This window comes from Nycticebus coucang, chromosome 9, assembly GCF_027406575.1.
Source record: "Nycticebus coucang isolate mNycCou1 chromosome 9, mNycCou1.pri, whole genome shotgun sequence".
In the NCBI taxonomy this organism is placed as follows: Eukaryota; Metazoa; Chordata; class Mammalia; order Primates; family Lorisidae; genus Nycticebus; species Nycticebus coucang.
The window spans coordinates 44,396,614-44,422,994 of NC_069788.1; the positions used below are offsets into that span (position 1 = coordinate 44,396,614).

Sequence of the window (26,381 nt, forward strand, 5' to 3'; positions counted from 1 at the left end):
AGATGGGACAGGTGGACAGGAGAAAACCCTTAGCAATGTCCTCTAAAAGTTCTCTATAAGAACCTCTATAGAGTTCTCTATAAGAAGGGAGTTGAGGAGATATGGTCCTCAACTCTGTGGGCCAGATAGGTGTCCTGTCTCTGGTCCCAATGTCAATCCCTTACCAAAGGTCCCTGTGCTCCTATCTTCTCAAAGTCCTTACCTTTGCAGGTCTTCCTGTCTGGCTGCAGCATGAAGCCCACAGGACAGCTGCAGTGGACACCAGTTGCTGCATCATGGCACTTACTGTCGCATCCCCCGTTGTTGACAGCACAGGTTTCTGTTCAAGAGGGAAGAGGGGGATGGTAACCAGGTTACTGGTCTGGAACAGTCCCAAACTCGGAGGGTAGTAGAGACCACGGAGGCCTGAGGGAAGGCCTTAGCTACCTCCCTGTGCTTTAGAAGGAGCATTGAGTGGAGGGAGGTTCCCAGCCCCCTTCATCCCGTCACTCCCAACCCCCATCCCCTCACAAGTGCAGCCAAGCAGTCCACTTCCCTGCCCCCTACTTGATTGAAACAAGGTGGACAGCAGTGAGGCAGGTACAAGCCAGAGCTGTCAGGCAGGAATGTGCTGAGGGGGTGGAGGAGGTGAGGGGAGCAGGGAAGGATGGGAGCCAAGTGAGGGTGGTTCTGCCTGCCAGGGAGCCAGAAAGGGCAAACAGGAGTTTCCTTCTCTTTCCACTGACCATCTCTTTGATAGGTGAGTGGGGGTCATGGTGGGAAACTGTACTATAGGTAGGTTGGAAAGAGTGAGCCTGGCCATTCCTGACAGCTGAGGGATGCTCATCCATTTATCTTCCCCTTCCTCCCTGCCCAGCAGTCTTAAGAAAAATCTCAGTTCCAAGCCTAACTGCTCATTCTCAGAGGAGAAAGCACAACTAGGGTGATCTTCAACTGTTCCCAAACCCTTTTTAGTTCCAGATGTAAGTAAGCTGGTGTTCTGTTGTTTTACTTTACTAATGGGGAGACAGTGTGTAGGTGAGGGGAGGGGGCAAAAGAAGAAGAATCCAGAGGAGAAGGAAGGGTATAAAAAAGTCCGTGGAAGAGAGAACCTCAGAGCTAGTCCAAACCTGAATGCTTACTTCTGCTAAGTCTCTTCTGTGGCTCCCTCTTGATTGGAAAATTTTCCCTTCACTGAAAGATCAGAGTTGAGAGAGTATGGATGGGTCACTCTATTTTATGAATTCAGAGCAGAAGAAAAACATGTTTAAACAGCAGCTTGAGAGGATCAGGCAAGTCCAAGGAAAAACCATTAGCTCAAATAGAGAAAGGCCCTGACGTAGAGACGGTGGAGGTGTTGTGGATGGTCCTCTAGAGGGCCTAGAATTTTCCCACTAGGAGAGAGGATCCCAAGGTCTCTGCTAGGGAAGAGAGGAAAGTAGATTTCAGAATCAAGGGAACTGAATGAGGAAAGCACTGGTCAGCGCTGTCATCTTCTTGGATACCTGACTCCTACCATTCAGGCCCAAACTTTATCTCTAATGACAGCAGCAAGGCCAGGGGTCCAGAAGAAACCCAGCTCTGCCTGTGGGTCACTGGCCATCCCCTAGTCTTTTTAATATCCAGGTTTGGGAGCAGCTCAACTGGAGTGGGATCTCTTTTTCTATTTTTTGTTTTTGAGACAGAGTCTCACTATGTCACCCTTGGTAGAATGCTGTGGCGTCACAACTCACAGAAACCTCAAACTCTTGGGCTTAAGCGATTCTCTTGCCTCAGCCTCCCAAGTAGCTAGGTCTACAACACTCGGCTATTTTATTATTGTTGTTGTCATTGTTGTTTAGCAGGCCTGGGCTGGGTTCCAACCCCCCAGCCCTGGTGCATGTGGCTGGCACCCTAACCACTGAGCTACGGGCACTGAGCCTGGAGTGGGATCTCTTCAGAGTGATTCCCCCCTTAATCTCTCCTGAGGTTGCCCAAGACCATGGGGGAATCTAGAAGGAAATCTTGAGTTCAGGCTCCAGACCTAGCCATCTCTCCTAAGAGTTCTCTTAGCATGAGAAGACATCCACTAAGCCCTGGAGCAAGAAGAAGGAAGCAGAGACAATGTGCCAAGTCTCGGTGGCTTCTGAAGGGTCCAGGATAGGGAGTAACAGGGCTGGCACAATGTCCATCGCAAGCTGGACAGGACAGTAGGGATAGCTGCCTGCCTTTGCAGGATAGAATTCTTCAGAGCAGGGTAGGGCAGCAGGAAGGCACAGCCTCACCCCTTTGCTCTCCTGGTTGCAGTATTAAAACCACGAGTTACTCTGTGCTTAACTCTGTGCCAGGCACTTACTAGATAAATGCTCTGCCTGCACTGTATCAATCATCACAGAAGCCTTAAGGAAAGACTGTTATTTTCCAGATGAGTAAACTGAGGATCAGAGAGGAAAACGGCTTGCCTGAGGTCATACAGTTAGAAAATGGCAGAGCCAGGATCCAAACTCAGGTCTGTCTGAATGTAAAGGCCATGCTCATAACCATTATTGGGGGGAGAGAATGGTGAGTGATGCTGGGTTTGTGAACTAACGTGGGTTAAGAACCCAAGAAGAAGCCCAAAGGAAGGGATGGTATCTAACCCTAGTTTAGGTGGCACAGGGGACATGATGGGGAAGATGGAGCTGGCTGGGTCTCTGTGTGTGTTGGGGGCTGATGGCCGGGAAGGGGCAGGGTGTTAAAAGGTGGGTATGGGAGAAGGGAGCAGAAGAGGAGGGAAAAGAGAATGAAAGGAATAAAGGAAGACAAGACCAACTTGAAGGCTCCCAGGCCAGCTCTTAGGAACTCAGGTTTCCTGTCACCTGATGGGCCCAGTGCCCAGGCTGCCAGGGGAGCCTTGCTCACTGGGCCCCATGGGCATGCAGTTAGTGGGATTCCCAGCAGGTTAGCCCTTCCCCTAGCAAGCCAGCGAGAGCAAGTGGAGAGAGCAGATATATTTACCATTAGAAACGGCCTGAGTGGGGATGTGCTGCTCTAGCCGCCTTTCCCCTGTTTGACATTGTGAAAAAAGCATTTAGATGCTGGGCAGGAGCCACTGGGGCCCTCTGGGCCTTAGAACCCTCCCCAGCGCCTCTTCCACCCAATAAGCCCAAAACACTAGCCCCAAATGATGAACCCTGACACCCTTACAACAGCTTCACTCCTCAGCCTTGTCCTACCTGGTACACTCAAAGAAGCCAGGCTCCCACCAAGTGACTGAAAAACAGTCTCAGAGAGGAGCACCCATAACCACACAGTGCACCACAGGCAAAGCTGGGATGCCACCTTGTGTCTTACAAACTGCCAAATCCCAGATTCAAGAGGGTGCTCGCCCTTTCTGCTAAACTCTACAGTTCTCTCATTCTCCCCCCTAAATCCAGATGTTCTGATGACCCCAAACAATGACATTTTCTCTTACCAAGGCTGGCAAGAAAAATAAGATACAGGGCAAAGGAAAATAAGTACTATTGTAAGTTCTATTAGAGAAGAGGAAGAGGAACTAGGAAAGAACACAGCTGTAAACCTAGAATAGCCTCATAGCCTCATTTGGTCTCTGCTGCCTCCCTGGCTCTGGCTCAGATGGTGGAATGGGTCTTGGATTAGAGAAGAGCTCGAGCTCCAGGGGGGGTTTCAGGAGCCCCCATGTCCAGAGAGGGATCAGACCCTCACATCCATGGGCCCTGAGCTCCGTTCCAATTCATGCGCCTTTTCTCTGGGGACTGCGTGTGGTGTCTTTTAGGAGACTCTGGGAATGTATCAACGTGTCCTGGAGGTGGTGGGACATTTGGAAAGCAAAGGGGTTAGATCTATAAGGAAAAAAATGAAGGAACTAAAACACACCAGCTGGGAGAAGGTAACATAGGGCCTTAAAGAGTTAATTCAGAGGGAAACATGTGGCAGGAGAGATTTTAATTGTAGAAGCACTTTAGATCTGTGTGTGCGAGTCTCTGGAGTGGGTGCCTGAGGGAGCCCCGGAAGAGTATCATCTGCTCCCCTGTTCTTGTGTCTGCAGTGAAGGGAGCAGGCCTCTGGAGTGGGGTGTGGGGGGAGAGTCTGGGTCTCCAGATGAATGCCATATCTCTGATATACATGACTTCACACAAAGTGCCTGGGTTCACTGCTGCCCACCCCCAGCATGCAGTAGGCCAGCAGATGGATGGCCATCTATAGACCAATGCCTGCAGAGCAAGTTTGGATACTGGCTCTCAAAACACAGCCTCCTCCCCAGCCAAAGCTCTTCCCCTTTGATTTCTCACTTCTCCAGGGGACACCCTGTCCCATCATCCTTTTCAGTACTAAAGACCTAAATATTCAGGGAATTAGGAATTAACTTTATGGAATTCAGGAATTAAACTCATGTAAGGTACCTAAAGATATATGAGGTAAAGCCTAGGAATTCAGGAAGAGAGATCCAGGTATTAAGAGGGCCCCAAACCAGGACAAGAGAGATGGAAGACAAACTGGTCAGGAAGAGAAGCAGCTAAAAGTGGGGCTGAGAGGGAGTACGCTGGGATCAGGAGGAGAGAGAAGGAAGTGCGGACTACTGTAAGGAGAATAGAAAGGGGATTTGCAAGAGGACAATGAGGAGAGAAAGGTTCAACAGGAAAAAGGTAACTGGAGCCAGGAAACCTTATTTTAGTTCAGGGATAGTTGTTCTAGGAAAGAGTACTCTGTCCCACTATCAGTCCCAGAGTGGGGACAGTGAGTGACAACTCCCCTCCTATTATTCTAGACAGTAGGGTCTCTGGTCAGGCTTAATTAGCTGCTTGCCCCAGCTCTCCCCTTTCTTTTCAACTACAGCCTTAGTCTGCAAGCACCCCTGCTAATTAATCCATTTGCAACACTTTGTTCTAGGATAAAGAGGATGGTGAGGCTCCTGGGGCAGGGCAGCAAACCTGTGAGTCAAGGATAGAAAGAGGGTCAGGTAAACCCTTTGGTCACTCTTAGAGTTGTCCTTCATCGGACCTGGCACTGTCTGGGTCTTCAACTCCCTCACCAGCCCCTCTGTCTCAGAACCTGGGCCCCATGTGCTCTCCCACCACTCCCAATTTGTTACCAAGGTCCCCCATCCCTATCACAGTCTGAGTTCTCACCCACCGATGCATGTCTTCCCGTCGGTATGGAGCACAAACTTGACATGACAGCCGCACCGGGGACCCTGCTCTGTGTCATCACATGTGTGCTGGCAGCCACCATTACCATAGTTGCATGTCACTGTGCACAGAGAAGGCAAGAGCCTGTCAGCTTGCTCCTCCCTGAGTACCTACAACCTGACCCTCTTTTCTAGCTATCTTCCCCATATTCCCTTTTGCTCTTAGGCCTGTCTTCTTGTTGCCCCACACCTCTCCCCTTGGTTTTTCTTTTCCCCCACTGCCATCCCAGTTATCTCACATTTACAGTCCCGTTGGTTTTTGGTGAGCTCAAAGCCAGGGCGGCATTCACAGGCAATACCCCCTTTGGGTGTTTCTCGGCAAATGTGGGCACAGCCATGGTTCTTGTTCATGCAATTCATTCCTTCTAAAAGAAAAAAGAAAGGGGGTAAATGCTTTGTATCCCTGGATGCCTAGAAGAGGAGTATGAGGGGCAATTGGATGGGCCTAGGAAATTAGGAGAATTCCACAAGGTAGTAACACAGAGAGGGAATTAACCCTCCCTGTCACAGGCCTCCTGTCTTGTCCACAGAGCTGGGTGCTAATGAGCAGAGCTCAGAACCCTTTTGAATGATGTATTAACAGGTTCTGATACCCATCCCACACTCTCCTTCAAACAACCAAAAAAAAAAAAAAAATAGTGTCTAATAGGTGTCCAGCACTGTGCTAGGGACTGGGCAGAAAAAGATAAGACATGAACTTTTCCCTCAAAGCATTTACAGTCAAACTAGGAAACAGATAAATAACAATCAGATCTATAATGTGAGTGAGAAGTAATTGGCATAGATGATTACTATGCAATTTTATTCAGCATTTATTAAGCTTCTACTACATGCAAGGCCATATGTTAGGTACTGGGAATACAAAGATGAATTTAGACATAGTCCTGCCCTCAGGGATGTCACAGTCTAGTGAGAGTCAGGAAGTGAGTCACAGAAACAGACAATATATACCCCTCTATTCTTGCTTGACCTTCCCAATCCAATCTAAGGAAGAAGGCATTGATGAAGCCTTCTCAGATAAGCAGCAATTTAAAGAAACTCAGCCAAATATAGTTAGGAACAACATCAACCTTGGTCTGGACATAGAGGACACCCCATAGTATCCTCAATCCCATACTGACCCCAACCACAAATGAATTCCCCCAGATTTTGCTCTAATACAATATGTATCCATGGACCCTCAGGGTATGACTGAGTTGAGGGACAAGACAAGATGAAGTTAGCAGAGTTGAGAACAGAGGGTGGGACTTAGGGGGTATTGAGGGAGAGTTGGGAAGAGAAGCCTGGGAAGGGCAAGCACAGGGCCCTCCCAGATCACAGGCTGACCTTCTGGCCGTTGGATGCAGGTATGCTGGTTGTCGCTGAGGAAGAAGCCTTCCCGGCAGTGGCACTCATAGCTGCCCATCATGTTGACACAGCTCTGCTGACAGCCACCATTGCCCTCGGCACACTCATCCACATCTGTTCAGGATCGGTGGTTGGTGGGGCCATGGGGTGCAGGCCAAGATCCAGGGCATTACCCCAGATGTTAGTAGCGAAGACTGAGGGCAATTTTAAGAGCCCAACACACCATCCCATCTCCAAAGCCCAGCCTTAGGCCAGGCAGTTCTCACCCCCCTTGTCAGCTACAACTCCACTGTATGTGAGGAAGCCACCCTAAGGGCAGAACTGGAAAACTAAGCAAATGGAGGAGAGGAGGTCATCTGAGCCTGGCTCACTGAGGTGAAGACTTGCCTTCCTTTCCCTCATCTGTGGAAACTGTGTCTGAGAGCCACAAAGGAGCCACAGCAAGAGGAAGAGTGATGAAGATAAGGATGGAGGTTGGTGAGATTGGTCAGGGAGAGGGTAGCAGGGACAGCAGTGTGTTGGTATCAGCATCCAGGGAATCCAGGAACTTGGGAAATGGCTCCACTTGCAGGGAGAGCCATGGCCATGGTGCTGAGGTAGGAAGGACAGGGTGGGTAAGGGTAGCTGAGCCTCAACTCCTTGTGGGGCAGGGACCATTTCTGTGGACAGGCCACAGCCCCATCCTTCCTCCCCTCCCCACCATGCCTGGGCTTGCTGCCATATTCCCTAGCCTTTCTCCTATTTTGGTTTAACAAAACACAGTCTGGCAGCTCAGCGTGGACGGATCTGGGGAGAGCTGCCAGGCCACACCCTAGATGGAGGAGGGAGAACAGTAGGCTCTCACCCCCAAATCACCAGCCCCAGATCCCAGAGCCAAGCTCATCCTGGGACTCCTACTTCAAAGCCTTGACCCCATCTCTATGCTAGCTACCACCCTTTCAAGTCCACAGCCCTTCTCAGCTTGCCGTGGCTCAGGAGGCATCAGGGAGATTGGTTGCCGAAGTGAACAGCTAAAATCTGGGCTCTTGAGGGCCTCATCTACCCCTCCCTTCCCATCCTCTCTCCTGAGGCCCTAAAACTCTCTTCCTTCCCATTCTGGCCAAGGGCAGAGGGGCCCAGATCCAGCTGGTTCCTGTTTGAGAGATGCACTTGCTGGGAAGAACTAAGATGGTGTACTTTCCTCTGCTTTGTTCCTGTCTCTGCCCCATTTCTTGCTACACTCTTGACGTCTCCCCATCCCTGTCTTCTTGCTCTTGTCCCATCCTACATTCCATCCTTCTATTTGCTCCCTTCTATTCTAACCTTGTGGTTTTGCTACTCTAGCCAACATCTTTCCTACACTTCTCAGTGGGGAAACTAAGGCCCAAGGCATGGACAACTCTTTCAAGGTTCTCCTATAAGCCAAAGGTAGGGCTGAGACTTTAAACCCTAACCATAGGGTAGGTAGGTAGGTAGTCCTTTGCTCCCCTAGCCCTCTGTTGTCCCTGTGCTTGGTTCTCCCCAAAACACTTATTGGGAAACTAGACTTGGTGAGAATCAGGGACCTGGAAAGGTCAAAGGCAGCCAAAGAATTCAGAAGTTTATGTTCTCAATCCTAAAGCCAGGCCAGGCAAGATGGCTCACGCCTGTAATTCTAACTCTCTGGAAGGCCAAGGCGGGTAGATTGCTTGATCTCACAAGTTTGAGATCAGCCTGAGCAAGAGAGAGACCCTGTCTCTACTAAAAATAGAAAAACGGAGGCAAAAGGATTGCTTGAGTCCAAGAGTTGGAGGTTTCTGTGAGGTATGATGACGCCATGGCATTCTACCCAGGGTGACAGCTTGAGACTCTGTCTCAAAAAAAAAAAGCCAACTCATTGTCCTATTCCAAGTGTCATAGCTTCTCTTTCTAAGTCCTAAAGGGTCACTCAAGAGTGACTGGGCAGGTGAGAAATTAGGTATGTCCCTAATAGCTAAAGTGGTAGAGGTGGCCATGGTTGGTGGTAAGGGCCCAGCAGGAGTCATGGTTTGGAGGCCTGGGTTGGGAGTAGAAACCTATAGCCTGGGTGCAGGAGAGGGTGTGAGTGGGACTGGAGGCAGCACTACAGCAAGGAAGCTTTTCTGGGCCAGTGAGACCTCAGAGAGTTCATCTGTTTCGTCACGCGGGGGGTGGGGACCAGCCTCGCCTGTTTTTCTGGGCATTACTTCTTTTGCTTCTCTTCCTTTCCTGGTCCTCTGGGCTTCCAGTGCCCTATTTCTGTTTTTGGCATCAGAGAAGGCATTTGGGAGAGGACCCCTGGGTTCAAATCTCAAATCCTTTTCTGCTATGGGCTTTAGATTTTTCTACTTGAAGAATAGTCTAACTTGGTCCCAGTAATTTTCCAAAATGACAGAGCTCAAAGTTGAGTTAGTTCCCTAGGATTCTCCTATGTCTGATCCTGGGACAAAGAAGATCAGGTCAGGTTCAAATCTCAGAAGTGAGAAGAGGATGAGACTGGAGATTGCAGGGAAACCTGGGAGAAAACTGGCCTGTAAAAGGTTAGAGGCTCACCAGGGCACAGGGAAGCACCATCAGCAGCAGCAATGACATTCTTCCCATTTACTGAGCAGCTACTATGTGCTAAGGACTGTATAGGGCTCTTTACATTCTATCATGGTAATCCACCCAGCAGCCTCTGAGTGGGTTATTAACACCCTCATTTTATTTCATTTTATTTTATTTTACCATCCTTAGTTTAGACATGAGGATGCTGAGATTCCCAGAGAGTAGTGGGTTTGCCCAAAGCCCCACAGTTAGTAAGCAACAGAGCGAGGCTCTGTGTGGAACCAAATCATCTTCTCATCATTCTTCACCCACTGACTAAACCCACTATTCTCATCTCCTGGCCCTTGCCCTGGGAGAATATTGTAGCTCCTCCTCTGATAATTTTCACCCAGCAGAAGGATTATTTCATCCTTAGTGGCCAGTCTCAAAGGAGAGGCTGACCTTGTTATTTTGTAGTAATGCAGTTCTCTCCCTCTCTTTTTTTTTTTTTTTGAGACAGTCTTACTTTGTTGCCCTCAGTAGAGGAGTCATAGCTTACAACAACCTCAAACTCTTGGGCTCAAGCAATTCACTTGCCTTAGCCTTCTGAGTAGCTGGGACTACAGGTGCCTACCAAAACACCTGGCTATTTTTTTTTTTTTTTTTGAGACAGAGTCTCAGTGTGTCGTCCTTGATAGAATGCTGTAGCGTCACAGCTCACAGCAAGCTCCAGCTCCTGGGCTTATGCCTGCCTATTTTTTAAAGAGGTGAGTGCTTGTGGCTCAGTGAGTAGGGTACCAGCCCCGCATACCAGAAGTGGCGGGTTCAAACCCGGCCCTGGCCGAGTCGCTAGAAAAAATAGCCAAGTGTTGTGGCAGGCATCTGTGGTCCCAGCTACTCAGGGGGAATCCCCTAAGCCCAGGAGTTGGAGATTGCTGTGAGCTGTGACGTGTCCCCGCCCCTAAATGATAATAATAAAATAAAACCTTTACCATTGTTTAAAAAATAAATAAATAAATAAAGAGGGGAGTCTTGCTCTTAGCTCAGGCAATCCACTCCCCTTAGCCTCCCAGAGTGTTTGGATTACAGACATGAGCCACCATGCCAGTCTTCTCTTTTTTTTTTTGTGAGACTCCTGTCACCCTGGGGTTGAGTCCTGTGGTGCCATCATAGCTCACAGAAACCTCAAACTCCTGGGCTCAAATGATCCTCTTGCCTCAGGCACCTGCCACAACATCTATATCATTTTTATATTTTTAGTAGCGATGTTGTCTCACTCTTGCTCAGGCTGGTTTTGAACTCATAAGCTCAAGCAATTCACTCACCTCAGCCTCCCAGAGTGCTAGGATTACAGGCATGAGCCACTGCACCAAGCTGGAATGCAGCTCTTTTTGATCACTTTACCTTCCTATTTTTTGGGGGGGAGGGTGGGAGACAGTGTCTCACTATTTCACCCTGGCTGCAGTGCTGTGGTGTCACAGCTCACAGCAACCTCAAACTCTTGGACTTAAGCAATTCTCTTGCCTCCACCTCCCAAGTAGCTGGAACTACATACACCCACCACAACACCTGGCTAACTTTTTTGTTGCAGTTGTCATTGTTGTTTTAGCTGGCCTGGGCCAGGTTTGAACCTGCCGCCCTCAGTGTATGTGGCCGGCGTCCCACCCACTGAACTACTGGTGCCACCACACTTTACCTTCCTTGACTGGGAAATAAATGCTGAAAAGACCTCCTTCCCTTTAAGATATTTCCCCACCAAATCCCTTCTCAATTGCTCACCTAGACAGTTGTGTCCATCATGTGCCAGGTGGAATCCATCATAGCAGGTACATCTGTAATTGCCAGGGATGTTGACACAGTCATGCACACAACCTGCATTATCCTCTCGCTCACACTCATCCACATCTGTGGACAAAGAGAAACCATTACTGCTGAACCTACCTGTGAACCCACTGACCACCCTGGGTTCTGCCTTCTGGTTGCTTTATAAAAAAATAGGAGGGCACAAGTGTGTGTGCATAGTTACACTCAAGAGTTACAAATCATTTGTGCTTTGCTAATTTTATCTAAACCTAAATCATAAACATTTTTCACATGTCTCTATCTGGTCTTTCTAATCACCACTATACATGGTTGCAGAATATCATAACTTATTTCTCTATTCTCATAAGTTTTTCTCTAATATTAGGCACAGATTTGTTTATTTTACTATCATAAATAATGCATCAAAGAACAACTTCACCTACATATTATTTTGTTTCTTTGAATTATCTTTGTATAAGTCCCCAAGAGGAAAATTCTTGAGTCAATGGGTATAAGTATGTTTAAAGATTCCTGCTAGATATTACAAAATTACTCTTCAATTTATGGTGCTACCAGGAACTAGTGAGTATACCTTGTTTACTTAAGTCTTACCAATACTGAAGTGTATAAATGTAAAATAATATCTTAAGGCTACTTTAATTTACATTACCTTAATTATGAGGGCAAGATGTGTTCATTTATGGTATGAATTTCCCATGGGGCACACTATTTCCATCTTTTCTGAGAGATTGTGTGAGTGTCTAAAGATGGAGGTTCCAACACTAGGAAACCTTACGCCTTAGTTCCATGATGCTGATGCTTCCACCCAGCTGCTTCTGGGCTGTGAACTATCCTCATCAGGGCCTCAGTTAAACTGCATGGAGCCTTTGTGCAAATTAGAAAATGGTGCCCTCTGTAGGAAGCTGCAGTTACCTGCCCTTGGCCAGCAGGCATTTCTAGTCTTGATGTGATACATAGTCTCATGCACAGACTGAGGGCATTGGCACTAGCTTCCCCTTCTCTAGGCCTCCTCCTAACCTCACCTTTGCAGTGTTTGCCATCCCCGGTGTAGCCAGACTTGCAGATGCACTTGTATGACCTTGGGGTGTTCTGGCAGATAGCATCGATGTGGCAGTTGTCAGTGCCCTCCACACACTCGTCCACATCTGGCAGGGGCAAAGGGGCCACATGAGAATCTCTGTCAGCACCTCTCAAGGGGTACCTTGAAGGTGGATTCCCAAGGGTGAAATCCCTCTTTAAAACAAAGAGGGATTTAAAACAAAGGCATCAACTCCTCCAGAAACAGGTGCTCTCCTACACCCTTCTGATTTCAGAGGGGACACTTTTGCAATTTTTTTTTTTTTTGAGACAGAGTCTCAATTTGTTGCCCTTGATAGAATGCCATGGACTCATAGCTCACAGCAACCTCAAACTCTTGGGCTCAAGTGACTGTCTTGCCTCAGCCTCCCAAATAGCTGAGACAACAGGTGCCCACCACAATGCCCGGCTATTTTTAGAGATGGAGTCTCGCTCTTACTCAGGCTGGTCTCGAAACTGTGAGCTCGGGGCAATCCACCTGCCTCAGCCTCCCGGAGTGCTAGGATTACAGGTGTGAGCCACCAGCCCAACTCTTGTGATTTCAGAAATTGAGAAAGAACTCTCAGCCCCCTCAAAAATACGTAATCTATAATGACAGCTATAATGACTCCATCATTTGAAACACTCCTCTTTGATTTAAAAACAAACAAACAAAAAACCCTTGGACTGAGGAGCACACTTGATTTAAAATAATCAACCTATTGTGAATTGGTTTGCTTTTCTTAGGAATAGGCTTAGAGGGAGGGAGAAGGGAAAAAGCATAGGCACAGTGGCCAAAGGTAGTTAAAGACGGAAGAAAGGGGGACCTGGCATCTAATGGATCCTCATCTGTCTCATGATTCTGCATGAGATGAGGTTTGCTTCTGTTTGCCCACCACTGTACCAAGAAACTTTTGAGGAAAAAAGTTCCATCCCAAGTGATTTTCCTCAGCCCCTGTACTGAGGAGGGACCAGGTATGTGCAGGGGCTGGCACCAGCTACCTAAAGCCTGGCAATAGCAGCCTATCATGCTCCAGTCCCATGTGCTCCACTCTCTCCTGGCCCTCACTTAACAATGGTGTGGCACACAGAGCCATACTAAAGGAAGAGGCCAATCAAGATCTAGCACAAATGAGGATGGTTTAAAAAAGGACACAGAAAAAAAGAGGGTGGGGGCAAAAGATTCTGCCCAGAAAGCTGAACTGAAATAGAGGAAAATGTTTCATTCCATTGAATATGCTTTATTGAGTGTATTTGTGAAAGGCACTATGCTAAGGACTATGGAGGCTCAAAGGTGACATAGCTTAGCCAAGAAGAGAGACAAGGAACATGAAATGGGCTGTGGTATATGCCATGAAGGCATTAGAGATGAGGGAACAGGGTCCTCATGTCAGCACATCAGTATCAACCCGGTGAAGAGATGCCTGAGCCCCACCCATGGAGATTCTGGAGATTCGGCAACCCCAGGCTGGGACCTGGCCATTGTATTGCAGCAACCTGCAAGTAAAAGAGATGAAATTTGAAACCAAGATAGTCTTACTTCCAAGTGTGGTCTCAACCCCAAGTAGGCTGGAGAGTTGTATGGGTTTTGTTACAATGTGGATTCTTGGGCCTTATAGTCTTATTGAGTCTAAATCCTTATGGTGCTTGATATATTTTTACTGAATAAATGGTTGAGTGGACTGGTAATCTCTCCAATTTATAGATACCCCTGAGTCCTACCTTGAAATGGTTATCTGTTCTCTGCTCTTATCCTTCAAGAATTTAGGGAGCAGGTCTGAAGCTTCCTGGGGCTAAAAGAGAACTGAAATTGGGAAGAGTGTCCCCAAATACTCCACCTCAAATCTTGTGAGCTTCCATTCAGCTCTGAACTGTGTGCTTCAACTCTCTTCTGCTCAATGCAAACAGCCACCATGCCCAGTGATTCCAGGTGCTGGGAGCCTCTGTCCACACTTACTTTCCACCTTGCTCAGACTGTACAGTGATGGTGTCCCCCAGCTACCGCATCCTGGGAAGTTATCCCAAAGTGAAAAGAATGAAGAGAGGGCACAGAAAACTAGTTCACAGGCATGGGCAAGAGGGACCTCACAGATGGCAAGAAGCTGCACGAACCATCAGTCTGTCAAATTGACGAAGAAAAATGATACAAAGAAATGTGCTATAAAAGGAAGATCGATAAGCACCGGAACCAATCAGTCCCAGATCCAAATCTAGCTCTACCACTCTTCGGGAAGGCTTTTCTTATTCTTTATCTTCTCCTCTTTAAAATGGAGCTGATAATACCCCCTCATGAGAGGCTATGAACAGTTAATGAGATAATTTGTGTAAAGTGCCTAATAAAGTATCTAGTAAAGAGTAGGTTCCCAGTACAGGAAGCTTGAGTTGTCCAGATGCTCTAGGACAACGCTGTCTACTGTGGTAGCCACTAGCCACATGCGACTACTTAAATTAATTTAAAGTTCACTTCCTCAACTGCACTAGCCACATGCTTAATGGTCACATCTGGCCCAACCTGAGCAAGAGCAATACCCCCATCTCTACTAAAAATAGCTGGGTGTCATTTTGGGCACCTGTAATCCCAGCTACTCAAGAGGCTGAGGCAAAGGGATTGCTTCAGTCCAAGAGTTTGAGGTTGCTTTGAGCTATGAAGCCACAGCACTCTACCTAGGGTGACAGAGTGAGACTGTCCCAACAACAAACAAAAGTCACATGTGGCTAGTGGCAACCATAGTGGAAAGCACAGATATGGAACATTTCTATATCACAGAAACTTCTATTGCACAGCACTGCTCTGTGCTTATTATTGTAAATAAGGGATACTCCCTGGTCCTGGCAATCTGGAGACTTGTTTGGAAGATCCTCCTCTGGGGCTGTTTCAGAGGTGCTTGTCTCTGAATTGGCAGGTGCTTCATAAGGGCCTGAATCAGGCAATCTGAGCTCCCATTTCCTCCCTTTGCCTCCCATTCAGTGCTCACCAGATCAGTATGCTGATCACAGCAGAGTCAGGCCTCCTGGCAGAACCTTTAGACCCCTCCTGCAGCTGGGCTTTCCCCACCATCCTATCCCTGCTCTCATCTCCCTGCTCACCATGCTTATCCCTCTCCAGAGAAGTCTCTACTCTGGACCTATTCCCTCTGCCATGCCTAACCCTTCTTCTCTTTACCGTGCCTCTGCTCACATCTCATTCTTTGCATGGCAGATGCATTTCTCTCTTTTCTCTTCAAGCCGCATTATGTTCAGCCTTCCAAATCTGGCTCAAAACTGTCTTCCCAAAGGCTCTTCCTGGTCAGCCTTGTTGCTAGTCTGAGGGGTCTCAGTTTGTCTCAGTTCATGTATAGATTGCTAAATTGGTTTGCTAATACTTCAAAACTATCTCATGTAGTATGTTAAGCTTTCCTCGCATGGCTGAGCACTTGCTGAGGAAGGGACCCTTCAACATTTGCTTGGAATCTTTCAAAGCAGAACAGGCATCTAGGAAGAGGGCAAATTATATCTGGCATCTCCTCGTTTTGCCAGTTCATTCTTCCATGAATGAATAGGCTCCTCTCACCTTGCCTGCCCACCCACCTATCTTTGCAGGGATCCCTTCTACACTAGTCTCTAAGACACAGTCTCATCTTGGCTTGTTCTCTCCAGGGTGCAGCTGTTCACTATCTGGTAAACCTTTTGATGCTGTTGGGGTGGATCAGTTTAGATTAGTGGATCTCAGCCCTAATGGCACACTAGAATTCCCTGTGGACCTTTAAAAAAAAAAAAGTAAATGTCCAGGTGACATTTAGACCATCTGATCTAGATTCCACGATGAGGCTGGGACTGCTGTTTCCTTTTCCTAACTCAGGTAATCCAAATAAAGTATGTGCCCAATATAAGTAGGAGGAGAGACATACAAGAGTAGTTAGGAGTTCTGAAGTGACACTGTGCCAGTTCAAATGCCAGTTCTACCTGTGTCTGTGTGGTCCCGGCCAGCTTCTGAACTTATCTATTCCCTCCTCTGTAAATGGGAATAATATTAATCATAGCACCTCCCCATGGGGTTGCCATGAGTGTCAAATGAGTTAATTCTTACCAAGTACTTAGCACCCTAATGTTGGCATATAGTAACTGCTCAATAAAGGTTTGCTAGTATTATTCCTTCTCTCCAACTTTCTCCCTGTATCCTTTTGGACCTCCATTCCCCCTCCATATCATCAAAGACCCATTTCAGGCTTGATGTGGGGAAATGCAGCACCAGGGGAGCATGCGATGGTGTGGAGGATTTGGGGGAGACCTTGCCACCTCTACCTGTGCTGGGAACTGCCTGAATGTAGGGGGTGAAGTGTGCTAGAGACCAGTTGGAAACCCAGAGGCTCCACAATCCTTTGGGAAGGCTGTGGCAACCCCATCTCCACCCCAGGCACAAATTGAACTAGGGAGAGTGGTAGCTGCAGAGATACCACAGCCACAGAGACCGCCCTGTCTTACCCTCTCCTGGCACAAAGGCACGGGTCTCTAACTGCAGCAGCTTTTCCCAGGACCATCTGACATTTCTTCTGAATTTGCTACAGTGCCTAATGTAGCACTCCATAAACTCTGCTAAATGTAGGCTGGAAGGGGGAAGGTGTGGAGGATGTAAGAGTCAGAGGGCAGTCCAGAAAGGGTAGATTATTAGGAGATAGGTGGTCCTAAGGTTCATTTTGGAGGATGGGCAAGTATACTCCAAAAGGGAAACAGCAGGACCCCTAAGGAAACACTTCATCTACTTTACAAGTTTCCCCAGGCCCAGCAAAGGAACAACACATGGAAATAAGCAAGGATGCAGGCCACAGACAGACAGATACCCTTACATAGACTCAATCTCACTTTTTCATTACTACAGTAGTTATCTTACCACTCACAGGAGTGGAGGTAGTTGTGGGCAGATTTGGGGACCTAATGAGGAAGTCAGAAATAGCCTGCTTGGTGCCCTAATGCTCCTGCCTACATGGCTGTGATATTCTTCTTGCCCAATCAGGCTAGGCTGGGACGTATGTTGTGTGTACCTTACTCCTCTACTTTCCTCCCCTTAAATATCTTCCAGTCTCACCCATCACTAAAGACCCAGTTCAAGTGCGACTGCTGAGAAGCTACCTGTGACTGTTCTAGCCTTCTCTGATCTATTCTTTCTCTTAACTCCTAAGGCTTTTCTGGCAGGTTCTCTGGTCAGCTGACGGACCAATCGTAGGCTTGTGATGTCTCTTATATGCTACCATGTACTATTATTTAACTTTCAGTTCATATTATCTTCCTGATGAAGCTGCAAGCTCTTTGAGGCCATGGCTTCTGAATCTTTGAAACCCATGTGGCAGTGGAGTTGAGCATATTCAGTCACTTATTCAACAGATTTTGAGCACTGTGCTAGGTGCTAGGGATTCAGCAGTGAACAAGACAGAGTAATTATACATTGAAGGCACTTAGTAAATATTTGTTAAACAGATGGGCAAGTGGATAAAGAGAAGGATGAGTTGGTGGTGAGTGGATGAAGTCCATATCTGCAGCATCCCTTTACTCTGTGTCACCTCAAAGAAAAAGCTAGACTCTTTACTCTCCGGTGACCCCTCAACTGTTCTTGGTGAAGGGAAGTCCCAGGAAGTTTAGTCTTAGGAGGAGGGAGACAGGAAACTCAAATGAGGGTAGTACTCACTTATAGGCATCTGTTTGATGAGTGCTGGGGCCAGAAAAGACTGAAATCAATGAGTTGTAGGACCTTGGGGCTCTTCAGGTGTCATCTGGACTGCTACAGGCATCTCTGCAGACCATCCCCCTCAGATAGATGTTTCTCAGCCTCAGTGCTAACACATACCTGATAATGGGCACCTGATTGGTTCACCCATTTTTACCTCTGTGTTGCCACCCACATCTAAGTAACATCCAAAATAGAACCAGCCCAAGTTTGGGCCATGACATCCTAACCTGTAGCATGTGTACATGTACCCACATCTGTGTACATCTGCTATACTGTTAGATCAAAATGGCAACTAGGGAAACTGGCAGAGCCTGGCTTCCCAGTTCTGGCAGCCCAGGTTGTCTTCCCAATTTGGGACTGGTGTAGGCTGTGACCTCAGCTGGAGCATGGACCCATCCTCAATCTGGACAGTTCTTCAGCAAGAGGTGACGAAGGCCTAGAGAGAGTCCAGGAAACCACACAAATGTCCACCTCTTGACTTCAAGGAGGAGACAGAGTACTTTCTTCCTAAAAAAAAAATATAAATAAAAAAGTACTCTTTCCTCTCACAGGAGTTTAACTTGCTCCACTGAACAGCCACTAAAAGCTGCTAGTGCTTGGTGATTCCAAGGGGAAGGGACTGAACCTTATCACCTACTGGGACCCCTGATGAGTTTCCCTTTGATGTCCTGTCTTACCCCTAATCTATCTCCTTGCTCATTTGAATGTAGCCCTAAAAGGACAAAAACTTTCTTTCAGTGTGGACAAAGCCAACAAAACTAAGTCAAAGCTTCTAGAGCAGGCGTCCTCAAACTTTTTAAACAGGGGGCCAATTCACTGTCCCTCAGACCGTTGGAGGGCCGGACTACAGTTTAAAACAAAAAACTGTGAACAAATTCCTATGCACACTGCACATATCTTATTTTGAAGTAAAAAACAAAACGGGAACAAATACAATTCACACCTCTTCATGTGACCCGCGGGTCGCAGTTTGAGGACGCCTGTTCTAGAGGATGGGTAAAGGAAAGGTAGTGAGGTGGGGAGAGAACAGAACCTGGAGAGGGCAGGTAGGTGGGCAGTTGGCAAAGGTAGGTTCTGGTTTCATGATTATTAGTCTTATCTCTCCAAGTTCATTGAAAAAACTAACAACGATGGTGTCAGATTTTCATATGGTCGGTCTTCAGATGGTCCTGTCTCATTAAACAGACGAAGAAACTAAAGCCCAGAGAGGGTCTTTCAGGAAAGAGCAGATAGCTCATGTAGAGCCAGGATCTAGGTCTTCTGACTCCCAGTCCAGTGCTCTCTTTTAATACCCACCGTCTTCTCTCAACACTCCCAGGAGGGATCCAAGCCTTTGTTACTGCTGTGCTTCCCCCAACCCTAGCTCAGCAGTTAGGTCAGTATAAAGCAAGTATGCAACACAAAGCCATGGAGGAATGCAACTAAAATTTGGATGATCCTGTCAGAAAATGAGAAGGCATGCAGATGCTCTGAGCTTTGGGCTTGGGGCAGCAGAAGACAGCAGGACTGACTGGGTAGTGGGCAGGGAGGAGCAGACACAGCTGCAGTAAGGAAGGGGTGGGTGGTGCGGCAGTGGGCAGGTGTCGCCTGCCCTTGGATTCACTATGCTGGGGCCAAGCAGCTGGTTAGAAACAAAAACAAACACCAGGGATACAGGTTCCTGCTGTTAACAGCTTCAAACCGCCAGAGGAAAACTCCAAATAAATATAATTGGAAACTTGTAAAAACGTCCTCTCTGTAAATCTGCTCCCCAGGGTCTACCCTCCAAGGGCCCCCGTTCTCCCAGCCCTCCCCTCTGATGCCCACATATCCTGATATTCTACTCTCATCCAGAGGTTCCTTAGATTTGTTTCCCTATCCTGGATCTTCCCTCCAGCCTAGCAGCTCCTGCCCAGGTCTTTCCTCAACTTGTCACTGGCAGTAGCCAGACCTGGAGAACCTCCAGCATGGGGCCCTGAAATCCAAACCCCATACCTCTCTAGGACTATGGTTACAGCCACAGGAAAAACCATAGGTAAGAGTCAGGGCCATAGCACCCTACTTAGGGGGTCATCATCCTGTCCATGCAGCAAAATCATGGCATCCAATAGCAACTACAAGCAGTGCCTATATCTGAAGAGGGGAGCTATCTAGGCTGGGGCAGAATACCAAGCGCTAGTCTTGAAACTGGAAATGTATGGAGTAGGACCAAAAACTGGGGCCCTGGGGCCCCTAGGAATATTCAGTTTCCACAGCCTGGACATTTCAGTCCACTTCCCAACTTTGTTGGATACACATACATGGAAACATACATGTTTTCTTCAGGGACTGTATATAGGGGTAAATTATGCACTTAAGGACACAATGAGAACAATTAGGTACTTGGGGCTCCAGGACACTGGGGTGGGGGAAAAAAGGTAGGCAGAAGTAGAGGCCAAAGAGGAGAGGCTTAAGATTTAGGTGAGTAACCTGGGAAGGCCAGACTGCAGACAGCATCTTCTGCCCCAGCAGGAAGGACTTTGATGAGATGTGCAGAATCTCAGAGCTGCAAGGGGCCCTACTGATTTTTACAAGTGAGGAGGAAAGTGTCAACGATTTCCTCAAAGCCTGAATCCTGAGGCTCTGCATTTGTCTAAACCCAGCCCCCAGTGCCACTTGAGGCTAGCAGTATGTAGGCATGGGGGAGGCAGTATGGTGGTAAGAGGGGCCAGTGGGTGAGGGGGAGTCTCTATCCCCTCTCAGCCCAGGTAAGTAGCTTCTCTACCCCCCCAAACATCACTGGGTTGGCTGTTGTTTCACTTCTCCCCACAAGGCCCAATAGTCCTTCTATTTCCAGACTCCTGTCTTCTAACTGAGCCTGAAGAAGCTGTCCCCAGGTCTGGGCCTCTTGTGGGCACTGCCAACCTCAGAGCAGCTCCGCAGTTTCCATCCTTGACAGGGACTCTTTCTTATAAGTGGTCATGTGCTAAGGGTATGGGACGTCAAAGGAGGCCCACACCCTGACATGTGGGGACCAGACCAGGGGCAGCTGGGTGGGTTCAGGCAGCAAGCTCTTCCACTTCCATCTTCTCAAGAGGGTCTGAAGACATCTGTCCCATTCCCCTACTCTCAATTCAAGGTAGTAGATCCAGCCATTCTAATTCTTTACTTCTCCAACTAAAATAAAATGCAGGGCGGCCCGGGTAGCTCAGTCGGTAGGGCACCAGCCACAGACACTGAGGTTGGCGTGTTTGAACCCAACCTGGGCCTGCTAAACAACAATGACAACTGCAACAACAATAAAAATAGTTGAGTGTTGTGGCAAGTGCCTGTAGTCCCAGCTACTTGGGAGGCTGAGGCAAGAGAATTGCCAATTAAGCCCAAGAATTTGAGGTTGCTGTGAGCTGTGATGCCACAACACTCTACCCAGGGTGATAGCTTGAGACTGTCTCAAAAAAACAAAAACAAAATGCACACTGCCCCACCTCCTCCTTCATCTCACAGGACCACTACACACATAAACACACACACACACACACCCCAAGTCATGCACACGCATGCTCACACTTCAGTGGATGCACACCTCACATTCTCAAACTCACACAGAGGACTGGTTCCTTTTACAACAGGTCCCAGCTGCTCACATCACAAACCGGTTCTCATGCTCTCAGATTCCTGAAGGTTTAAGAAAACAATCTCATTTGAGAGCTGCTGATGACTTTTTCTTTCTCAGCCTACAGGTAACTCTGGCCTTACAGTCTTCTAGTCCTCTCTCATTCCACTCTGCAGACTCAAGGAGATGGGAAGTAGAGGTGGAAAACAGAGAAAAGTTTCTGTGCTTTCCCTGTCCTAGCATCCACCACCCACCATGTCGTGGAGTCACAGAGAGAAGAGAGGTCAAAAGAATTCCTGAGCAATTTCTAAGCAGTCTACCCCCTTCTCTACCCTTCTGGAAAAATGGGAGATAGGCTTAGAGGGAAGTGACTTCAGGAATAATGGGGCAGGGGGTAGGCTTAGAGGGAAGATCAGGCTTCAAGAGTGGGGACTCTGCCTCCTTCCAGTGTGGCCTGGATGGGGCACATGCAGTAACCAGCTGCCTACGAGGACACCTTTGCCTGCTGACACGGTTATGGTTTTCATTTCATATTTTGGAGGGAGGGGCTAGAAGGAACAGTCCCCTCACTGTAAGAGTTGGCCACAGGAGCCGAAGGAAGCGGGAGGAGAGGAAACAGCCACATTAAAGAGGAAGAGAGGGGTGGGGGAAAGAAAGAGAGACACATATACCCAGACAGAGACCTGGAGAGACACACTGAGACAGAGAGACACTGTTTGTCACTGCATGAATGCTCTCAGCTCCTGGGATGACGTTACTTGGAAACTCTAAATGCCTGACTTTATCAACTCTATCCCTAATGAGAGAAAACTACCAGGTAAACTGAAGGGTCAGGCTTCTGGCTCTCCAGCAGCCAGCCCTGGGGACAAGTTCCCCTGAAGGCCAGGAGACCTTTTCATTCAGCTGTAACCTGAGCCCTGTACAGGGATTAGGTCTTTTTAACCACTGCTGCCTCCCCTACCCCAACTCCCACTCCCCCACCCCCCCAACAAAGCAAAGCAAATTAATGCTTCTAAGTTAACAATTATCTTGGTTATCCAGTCTGTCTACTTTAAAATACATAGACAGAGGCTTGAAAAACACTCAAAACCATGTGCCCTCATGATCCCTCCCTCCCAGTCACACAGTCTCACAGATATGGAAAGATCAGCGTTCCCACTGAGCTACTCCATTGCAACAGACACCAGCTATGTCACCTGTGTGATGAAACACACACACACACACACACACACACAAGTGTGCTGTCACTCACCTACTCACTTTTATACTTAGATCACATCCTCCCCTCCCCCACAAACATGGGAATCTCTGGTGAAAAGGGACAGAGACCCAGATTTCTCCACAGGTATTGTAACTTCTTGGTTGAGGTTCTTGCCAAAGGTATTTATATTTTAAAGATCTGCTAATGCTTCATATAAAACCATGTGGCATGAAAGTCACACTTTCTAGCATTGGTGATAATCAGGAGATATGTTTGGGGGCAAAAGAGGCCTCCCTGATTCCCACAGCACTCTGCCTTTGGTTCAGGCCGTAAGGCTGCCCTGCCTGGTCAGTACTTATCCTTCCTACAGTATTTGCCTACAGATTTGAGTCCAGAGGAATCGCTCTAACCCAGCAAACCTGTTGTTAGGCAATCTCTGGCCAGGCTTTATAGATTTCCTGAACAGCAGGGTCAATTAGAGTCTTTCATTCTATGCCAAGCTAGACCCAGGGATCAGAAGGGAAGATGCCAAGCTAACTGCATCCCACTCAGAGCAAGTGTGGCCTGTGAATGAGATAAGCAGGGACAAAACTACTGGTAAGTTCCTTGAGGACAGGGGCCTCCACTCAGGCAGCAGTTCCCCCAGTACCCAGCAGGGTGTCTAATAAGAGGGAGCCCTGGAGTACCTTGGAGGTATTCTCACTCCAGACCCTAAACCATGGGCTGATGGCACTTGTCCCTTAAAGGAGTCTCCATCTATCCCTGAAGCCCCCTTGAATGCATTGCTTTTTCTTTTGCCTTCAGTCCCCCAGCCACTACTGACACTGGCTCCAACTTGAAAGAAGCCCTTATCTTGTCTCTAGATTACTTCATGAAATGTGTTCCTTCCTTCAGACTAAACTCCCTAGCTAATTCCATGTTATGAGTAAGTCAGCAAGCACTACAAAAGCCAGCTTTGTTTATGAAAACACAAGCAAATCCACAGTGAGGAGAGGGGCTGCTCCCAGGCTGGGGGTGGCAGTGGTTGTGGGTTGTCTGGAACCGGGAGACTAGAGAAAAGGCAGTTTGGCCTTGGAAAGGCTTGGGGGAGGGGTCTGATATTTGACAGCTGAGGGTCTCTAGTGTTTGGGTTCTGATAAAGGACAGGTTGGAGGGGGAAGAGGTTAGCTGAAGAGGCAGTGTTTTGGGATAGGAGGGCAGCCCTGATATCGAATCTTCCTTTTAACAGAATGGGAGCCCATCTAGTAGTACACAGAGCAGCTTAAGAGCCAAGTGCTTAGGCTCTAGGACACAGTGACCTGACTGCCAGACAGTCAAGCTTCCCCAACTCCCAAGTTCAATTTTCCTTCTGGCCCAGCCACCTTCTCACCCCAGCTGGCTTCAGGAGCCTCTGGGATAACAGGCAAGATCATATGCTCCTGGACAAACCTTGCCAAGAGATTTCCTTTTTGTCCACATAAATCTCTTGTCAGTGAGGACACGTTGGGGGAGAGGGGTACAGCAAGAGGTCAAGGGGGGAGGGGAGGCTATCCCAAGAGAACTGTGGCACACCAGCCTGGTTTCTGCTAGCACAGCCTTGGGACCCAATAAGTTGGGAGTCAGGGACTAAGGCCAGAGGCCTCCTTGTCTCTAATTCCTAGAAGGATCTGTCAGAGTTCCCTAGCCTGGAATTCTACTTTGTTATTTTAATGCAATTCTGACCTGGATTTAAATGGAATTGGAAACTCAAGGCCTTAATAAATAAATATTATGATAAGAAATGAAAGCCATGCAAGACGAAAGAGATTTTCCCCCAAAGAGGCAGAAACAAAACATTTATGCCAGGAGCCAGTCACAGAAATTTTCTTCTCCAGCCCCCTACCAGTGAGAGATGAGTTGGTTTTCCCATAAAATATTCTATTTTTCTTTAACATTTTTCCACTGATAAGACAGCAACTTCGAAATTTCTGCCTAACTTGGCATGTGGGTTGGGGGTGAGAGGGAAAAATAAATATATAGCATGGCTGAAAAGTTTTCATTCTCTCAGTGTCTCCAGGCCACAACTGAAGTTCCTGGCACAGTTTAAGAGAAGATTCTCTTTTAGACTTTAGAGGACAATAAGTTCGAAGATGCTGGGGGTGGGGCGGGATGGATGAAGTCCGGCAGGATTCTGAGGTGCGTGGTCACTTCTGCCAAACGCCCCCCCCCCCCAAACTTCTCACTCATTCCTGCCGCCCCAGCTGCTCCAGCTCTTCCCTCGGAGCGCAGCGCCGGGCGGTCGGGTCCCCGGCCGGGGAGTCGGGGCGCTCAGGGCCGGGTCCTGACAGCAGAACGCTTCCCTGCCCGGCGTAAATCGCGCCCGGGCCCTCGGGCCCCGCAGTCCCAGCAGCCTCGGCAGCCCCGCGGCCGCGCGCTCCTCCTTCCTTACCTTGCGCGGCTTTGCTGTGCTGGGCGGCGCGGGCGTGGACCAGCAGGACGAACAAGCAGAGCCCGGGCACGCGTCCCGAGCCCATGGCTGGAGCTATGGGCAGCCGGGGCCACTCTCACAGCCCGGGGAGGGCGGAAGCCGGCCGGGTCCCCGCGCCGGAGGGGGAGGAGAGGGGGCGCCCAACCGGGGCCCGACCCGGGGCTGCAGGCGCGGGGCACAGACCGCGGCGCCCGGGGCTGGAGGCTCCCGATGCTGCCGGCTCCTCCCAGCTGGACGTCGGGGAGAGCTAGGCGGAGAGCCCGACCAGGCGAGGGGCGCCCGGCGCTACTGACGGAGGAGAACCTCCGCCCCCTGCAAGCCGGGCTCTGCTAGCGGCGGCGGCGGCGGGGCTGCTTCGTGCAATCCCACCCAATTCCCAGCCTCGCCCGGAGAAAGCTGCAGCCGGAGAGAGCGCAGAGCCGGAGCGAGAGACCTGAGAAAGGGGAGGGGAAAAGCAGCGCCAGAAACACGCCCTTTCTGCCTCTCTTTCTTCCTCTCTCGCTCTTTCTCCGTTTCTCAGGCTCCGTCTCTTTTTCTTCGCCTTTCTCCTCCTCCTCCTCCTCTTTCTCCTCCTCTCCTCGCTCCTTTTCGTTTCTTCCTCCTCCCCTCCTCCTCCACTACCTCCTTTTTCGTGGCCTTTTTTCTTTTAAATGGAGCCTCGGCGCGGCTGCCGCTCCCCCTGCGCGCCCGGGCGCGGTGGCCCCCTCCCCAGGCTGCCGGGCCGCTGCCTGCAGGAATTTACAATCCGGCGCTGGGGGAGCGGGCTCGGTCTCCATGGAGACGGCTTCCCCGGGAGCAGGGAGGTCAGGCGCAGACCGCTCACAATCAATGGATCAATGCGAGCCCTGCTCGGCTCCAGACCAAACAGCATCGGGCTCCGGCTCGTCCTCTCTCCCTGCGGAAAGAGTGGGGGAGCGAGGGTGCGTCTCCCGCTTGCATGCGAGGAAGGCTGTGCGGCGCAGGTTTGCACGCATACCTCCTCCTGGAGACAAAGGGGGAGCGAGATGTCAGGAGGCTGGAGTAGACGTGGGCACTTGGGTGCGTCCACCGACACGCGGGACATAGGACCTTGAAACATAGAATGGCTCCGTTGCCGGGCCAAGTGATGCCCTCCCAACTCTTCCCCGCTCACCCTCATCCCTATCCTCGTCCTTAGGACTCAAGGTCTGAGTCCACGTTAACTGAGGACTAAGAAGAAAGTAGGCTGCTTAGTATCCCTGCTAAAACTGCCAGCTCCAAGAGAAACCCCCTTGCAGTGAGGGATCTTAGACCACCCTACCCGTATAGACACGGACATGTATTCATACTCTCTCGTGTTCAGCTAACCCACAGAAACACGCCCTCTGTGTGTCAATACAAAGACAGGTACAACATGCTTCTCTAAACCCGTACTCAGCTTCAAGAGGTGGTCCTGACTGGGTCTCAGCCCTTCATTCCTTCAACTTCAGGGGCAGCAGAGGTAAGACAGCAGGAATTTTTAAAATAGAGGCAACCTGTGCAGAAGAAGCAGTGTTCCCCACCCACGATGGACACTATCTTCTAACCTACTCCCGCGTCTGCATCTTCTCTCCACAGCAAGGAAAAGAT

General features: G+C 48.9%; 1 protein-coding gene across 2 annotated transcripts in view; it reads right to left on the reverse strand.

Annotated features, from left to right (window-relative positions):
• SCUBE3 (signal peptide, CUB domain and EGF like domain containing 3) overlaps nucleotides 1-25,282 on the reverse strand; it is a 39,519-nt gene extending 14,237 nt beyond the window's left edge. Inside the window, exons 1-8 of one of the 2 annotated variants that reach the window (XM_053603399.1) lie at nucleotides 24,756-25,282; nucleotides 11,842-11,964; nucleotides 10,775-10,900; nucleotides 6,473-6,607; nucleotides 5,386-5,511; nucleotides 5,092-5,208; nucleotides 2,956-3,003; nucleotides 203-319 (exon numbers count right to left, since the gene is read on the reverse strand). In XM_053603399.1, the coding sequence (XP_053459374.1) occupies nucleotides 203-319; nucleotides 2,956-3,003; nucleotides 5,092-5,208; nucleotides 5,386-5,511; nucleotides 6,473-6,607; nucleotides 10,775-10,900; nucleotides 11,842-11,964; nucleotides 24,756-24,840 (877 nt within the window). In that variant the 5' untranslated portion in view covers nucleotides 24,841-25,282. The remainder of the gene's footprint in view (nucleotides 1-202; nucleotides 320-2,955; nucleotides 3,004-5,091; nucleotides 5,209-5,385; nucleotides 5,512-6,472; nucleotides 6,608-10,774; nucleotides 10,901-11,841; nucleotides 11,965-24,755) is intronic. The other variant, XM_053603400.1, reaches the window with a different exon arrangement.
• Nucleotides 25,283-26,381: the final 1,099 nt, after the last annotated feature.